A 6,394-nucleotide genomic window follows, 5' to 3' on the forward strand; every position below is an offset into this window, starting at 1 on the left:
TCATCAGACTTGGGGTATTTCACACCATCTGCACACTGCTGGCAATCATAGGAAAGCGTTTCCAAGATGCTGGACTCCAAGACCTGTGCATTCAGTCTGGCATGATCGCAGAATGCTCCATTGCTGGGGTCATGGGTGGCCGCAAGTACAACAGGGCAGTGCGACTACACAAGCTCTTGTATGAGGCTCTCATGCGACTGACATGGAAGGGTTTCCTCTCTTGGTTGGAAACAACTGAATGAGATGGTTTATTTGGATGAAACACTGAAGATAATTGACAGCCTTGGGGAAAATGTCTCACAAGCCACTTTGAAGGAAGCCCTCGAGAACAGCTCTTGTGCACGCATCATAGAACTGTTTGAAGTCTACCGCAAGTTCCTCAGAGGTGGGAACAGCAGCCTCTCCAGCTTCTGGGTGTCCTATTTGGACATGGTCGAAATCTTGCTGGGGCTCATCCGAGCATCCCGAGAGGGAGACTGGATGCAACACTTGGCAAGCATTCGAGCAATGATCCCATGGTGCTTTGCCTATGACAGGATGAACTACGCACGCTACCTCCCCTACTACTACGCCCAGATGTCTCAGCTGTACATCACACACCCAGATGTGTACACAGAATTCATGAAAGGAGGTTTCTCTGTCCAACTGGGCCCCACTAATCCCTTTGGCAGGATCCCAGTTGACCAAGCTATAGAAGAAACAGTGAACAAAGACACCCAGACAGCTGGAGGGACGAAGGGATTCAGCTTGAAGTCAGGAGCTGTGGCCAAGTATTACCTAACCGCTGAGTATAGAAGCATGTACCTCAGACAGCTGAGAGACCTGACAGATCAAGGCACGTCCAAACTGTCCCATCCAGATCTACAGCGTCCAAGAATCAAGAGAGATTAAGCCGATGTCCAGTCTCTTCTTGACCTTATGCAGAACAAGTGGTTCAATCCTATGTCCCCTGATGAGAACGATCTGGTTAGCCTGTCCACTGGCTTCATGGCTCCACCTGATGTGACAAGAGATCTCCTGAGAGCTCATGAGATAGGAGAAGAGGCATACCAGGTATTCAAACAAACAAGGTTAGATGAGGACCCACCATCTTTAAAGTTTATGACAAGATGACCAAGCAAAGCCTGAAGACATTCTCCAGTGTCGGCACAAAAAAAGCTAAAGGAAAGAAATGGCAGGATGTGGTGCTGAGGGCAGACAGAAACCTGTTCAGCCACATGATCCTGTTGGCTGAAAGCAGGAAGATAGACATGAAAGATGTCCTTGCCCACCCACTGGGCCCACTGCCATGGGCACTTGCAAATGCTGATGGGTCTCTACGAAAAACAAACAAGGCTGCACTTGCCAGAGAGCTGGAACAGAATGTGTCTCCTGTTGAAGAGATCCCAACACCATCCACTTCCATCATTGATGGGATGAGCCTGGTCCAGAAAATGAATGGCAACAACAAAACCTTTGGACAGGTGGCAGAGTCACTCTTCACCCAGGTCCTCCACGAGGGGGCACAGAGTCAGAGGATTGATGTTGTGTTTTATGTTTACCGCCAGACTTCAATCAAAGATGCTGAATGACAAAACCGGGGTGCAGACACTACGGTCCAATACAAGAACCTGGCAGGAGGACACCACGTACAGCAGTGGAGAACTTTCCTGTGCAGTCCTTCCAACAAGACCAGTCTCATCAAGTTTCTGGTGGAAGAGTGGAACCTCCCACAATACAGAAAGAGGCTGCATGGCAAAGTGTTGTACACAACCTGTGAGGAAACCTGCTACAGGTTGACAGATGGTGGGTGTGAAGAAGTAGCAGAACTGCAATCAACACATGAAGAAGCTGACACTCGCCTGCTCCTGCATGCATCAGATGCTGCAAACATGGGCTCAAAAGCAGTCATCATCATAGCTGAGGACACTGATGTCATGGTGCTTTGTCTTGCCTTCCAGAAGGACATCACCTGTCCCATCTACATGAAGTTCGGGACCCAGAACCGCACACGATATGTGAACATCAGCAAACTTGCAAGCTCAGTTGGAGACAGCCTCTGTGACAGCCTAATTGGCTTACACGCCTTCACTGGCTGTGACACTGTCAGTGCATTCGCTGGCCGGGGGAAGCTGAATGCCCTGAAGATGGTGAAGAAGGATACTTCCTACCAAGAAACCTTCAGTGGACTAGGGCAGTCATGGGATGTGAGTGAGGAGCTGTTCCAGAGAATTGAGGAGTTTACATGTCACATGTACTCTGCTAACAGCAGCACAGTAGAGGTGAACCAACTGCGCTACCAGCTCTTCTGTACCAAAAGGGGAGAGGTCGAGTCCAGCCAGCTTCCACCATGTAGGGACTGTCTCTTCCTGCATGTTGAACGAGCCAACTATCAGGCAGCAATCTGGAATAGCAGTCTGCAGTCTAACCCTGTGGTCTCAAGTCCTACAGAGCATGGATGGAAAGACGATGAGGGCAAGCTGGAAATTTACTGGATGCGCTCCCCACCTGCACCAGATGTAGTCCTGGAATTGCTAAGATGCAGGTGTGTCCGTTCATGCAAAATGCCAAGCTGCACATGCTTATCAAATGGACTGGCATGCACAGATATGTGCAAGTTACAGACATGCAGCAACCAAAAACTGCAGGATGATCCAGAACCTGACTTCGAACTCGAGGAGTCAGAGGATGAGAGAGACGAGCAGTTTGAGTGATTCAATGTACATTTAGTATATAATGTTGTTCTGTTTAATAGGTTGTTCATAAAACTCTTAGTGGTTCCTTATCTCATTGTGGTGTCCTTTATGTCCTGTATATGTATGATAAAGACAGACCACTTTGTGACATTATCCTAGTTATCTGACCCAGTTAATAATGCCCATCTAATTTAAGGCTACATTAAATTAGGTAACAATGAAATAGTATAGGCATATTATACATTTCCTGAATCCTTATGATCCTGAGAGTGTTGTAGATTTTGTATTTTGTGCCCCTGTTGCTCCTGTATATGTATGATAAAGACAGACCACTTTGTGACATTATCCTAGTGGCTGTTCTGTATAGTTTTAATAGGAGCCTAATACCGCTCTTCTAATTTAAGGCTCACAATCACCCCTGATAAGAAATAGTATAGGCATATTATACATTTCCTGAATCCTTATGGTCCTGAGAGTGTTGTAGATTTTGTATTTTGTGTCCCTATTGCTCCTAGATGACACAAGGCTAAAAGATAGTATATCATTTAGGCGAAAATCGTGACTGTTCAAAGAGCTCCAGTGACCTCTATATTGGTCAGAAAGATTCACATCTTAGCTTGAATGAAAGATTACATAGTCCCCTTAAAATGATACCAAACACAATATTGTGAAACATTGACAGATGTCCTCTACGTGAGTCTAAAGCAGGATATGCACCAACATCTGAAATGCGATTTCCTGAGGGGGTGGGTATACTTCATGACTTGATAAGTATGATTAAGCTACCACTCTGGAAGGGCTATCATACAAAAATATCATCTACAGACATAGATCTTTGAAAAAATTATATGTACGTTTATTCACCGTGAGTGGCACCGATATCTGGTCTGGCCCATGGACTAATTTGTCACAACCGGTTCCCTAGCAGCTTGATGTAGGAGGAGTTTGACCTGCCGAGATGAACAACACCCTCTGTGGCTGTTTGCTTTGCAGCTTATTAAGCGGCTTCAGGGGATATTTCACTTTAGTATAACTTGTCAGAAGTCAGGTGCCTTACCTCTATGTGAGGTTGTCTACAAGAAAGCTAGTGACCACTGCTGTCCCTGACGTCCACCATTCCTCCCAGGTGTCAGGCTCCTCATCGACTTCCATTCCTTCCATACATTTGAGGACCATGTCTAAATATCATACTTCTGAAGTTTAAACAAACTGTTAGTGGTGGGACTCGATGTAATGTAATAAAATGTATATAATAAAAAATGTAATAACATTTATTCAAGACATTATAGTTAATTAATCGAAATTAATCGCAATTCAAATGGATTTTCGTAAACGTGTGAATCAATGAATATACATTATGCAGACGTTTAAGCAGCAAAATCTTGTTTATTAGCTACTACACAGACAGTCAGATCAATGCAATTTTTAACACAGTGCAGCAATTTTTGGAATTATATATATATTATATATATATATATAATAGTGCAAAGGACATTTTCTCTTTTGAAAGGTAACATTCCGAAGTTTCTTACACAATAGAGAAACATCACTTTGAGTGCTGATGAAATAGAGTAACAGAGGTTTGAACACACTGAAGTACAAGTTTGTGCTCTCACATTTCTGTTGACTTGTTGCCAGATGCCTGTTTTAAGTTCCAGCTGAGAGGTAGGAGCATGAAAACATAACGGTTCCATAGCCTGAAGTCTTATAGTCATACAGGTCCAAAGTTTATAAAAATCCTAACAGTTCACCAGCTGTTAGCTCTCCAGCAATTGGCAGCAGTCTGTGCCCACAGTTGGTACGAAAGACTTACTGGCACGAGTGTGTCGGTGTGTGGTGTGTCGTGGGGGGGATAAGTCTATGGCTGATCGTGCTCTTCATCCTGGCTAAAGATCACACGGCAGAATATAGTCAAACTACATCTGAAACTGGCTTGTCAAACCAACATATCATGCCATGTTTAGAGTCTTAGAAACATGTTGACATTCAGCAGATCTCTGCAAGGGATAGTTATAGTTTGGGTGCATATTGATACGGTATTTCACCTTTTTCACCATAACAGGCTAAAACATACTCACACACGCACGCATGCATGCACGCACGCACGCACGCATGCACGCACGCATGCACACACGCACACACACATTGGTTGCCAGCCAAAGGCCAGAGCTTGTTGGATCAATAAACAATTAACCAGGGAAATTACATTTGTGTGACTATGGTACCCAAGCAGAATGGCAACGATTACTCCCAGGGGTCAGCTAAGTATTGCTTGTGTGTGGTGTGTGTGTGTGTGTGTGTGTGTGTGTGTGTGTGTGTGTGTGTGTGTGTGTGTGTGTGTTGTGTGTGTGTGTGTGTGTGTGTGTGTGTGTGTGTGTGTGTGTGTGTGTGTGTGTGTGTGTGTGTGTGTGTGTGTGTGTGTGTGTGTGTGTGTACGCACGTTCATTCAGTTGGACAGTTATTGAGAGTAAATTAGTTCCACCAGTGATGTCACCAGGGACACGCACCTTGTGTCGTGTTAAAGGGGCTATGTATTATAAATGTCATTTTTCAGTCTCTAGCATTGTATTATAGTAATAGGAGTTCGTATCAATGTGTTTAGTGTCTAAATACCATATTGGCGGATTGCTCAGATTCAGCCCAGCCCCTTTCGTCCTGCAGTAAATCAGGTCATTTTTTTTTGAACGGCCAATATGCGTCATACGGCCGCTGGGTGATGCGATTGGCTCTGTGGTTGGAGGCTAATGCCCGCCCCCATTCTACCTAGACTAGACAGCGAGTGGAAAGAAAGAAAAAAAACACAAGCTGCCGCGAACTCTCATGAGCCGAGAGGGAGAGAAAGGGAGAGAGAGGAAGGGAAGGAGAGAGGGGGGCTGTCTTTTTCTCTCTCTCTCTCTCTCTCTCTCTCTCTCTTCTCTCTCTCTCTCTCTCTCTCTCTCTCTCTCTCTCTCTCTCTCTCTCTCTCTCTCTCTCTCTCTCTCTCTCTCCCCACCCCCTCCCTCTCTCTCTCTCTCTCTTCTCTTCTCTCTCTCTCTCTCTCTCTCTCTCTGCCGCGCGCGGACTCATCACCGAGAGGGAGAGAAAGGAAGAGAGAGGGAGAGAGATGGAGAGAGAGGGGGCACTTGGGGGGGGTACCTGCCGGCCGCGCGCCACAGGCCCGCAAACGGGAGATTGAAAGAAAGAAAGAAAAAAAAACACAAGCTGCCGCGAACTCTCATGAGCCGAGAGGGAGAGAAAGGAAGAGAGAGGAAGGAGGGAGAGAGGGGGCTGTCTTTTTTTCTCTCTCTCTCTCTCTCTCTCTCTCTGCTCTCTCTCTCTCTCTCTCTCTCTCTCTCTCTCTCTCTCTCTCTCTCTCTCTCTCTCTCCCCACCCCCCTCCCTCTCTCTCTCTCTCTCTCTCTCTCTCTCTGCCGCGCGCGGACTCATCACCGAGAGGGAGAGAAAGGAAGAGAGAGGGAGAGAGAGATGGAGAGAGAGGGGGCACTTGGGGGGGGGGGGTACCTGCCGGCCGCGCGCCACAGACCCGCAAACGGGAGATTGAAAGAAAGAAAGAAAGAAAAAAAACACAAGCTGCGCGAACTCTCATGAGCCGAGAGGGAGAGAAAGGAAGAGAGAGGAAGGGAGGGAGAGAGGGGGGCTGTCTTTTTTTTCTCTCTCTCTCTCTCTCTCTCTCTCTCTCTCTCTCTCTCTCTCTCTCTCTCTCTCTCTCTCTCTCTCTCC

General features: G+C 46.3%; 1 protein-coding gene across 1 annotated transcript in view; it reads left to right on the forward strand.

The window, feature by feature from the left end:
* Window positions 1-6,394, forward strand: part of LOC311223493 (neural-cadherin) — a gene marked incomplete at both ends in the record, with an annotated part of 1,556,546 nt that overhangs the window by 1,369,423 nt on the left and 180,729 nt on the right. The window contains 3 exon segments of the mRNA XM_084308277.1: window positions 1-210; window positions 353-835; window positions 1,588-2,331. The exon segment at window positions 1-210 is cut by the window's left edge and continues 60 nt beyond it. Of these exon segments, the coding sequence (XP_084164403.1) occupies window positions 1-210; window positions 353-835; window positions 1,588-2,331 (1,437 nt within the window).

The sequence above is a fragment of the Notolepis coatsorum genome (genome assembly GCF_963971535.1).
Source record: "Notolepis coatsorum genome assembly, chromosome: 2".
In the NCBI taxonomy this organism is placed as follows: domain Eukaryota; kingdom Metazoa; phylum Chordata; class Actinopteri; order Aulopiformes; family Paralepididae; genus Notolepis; species Notolepis coatsorum.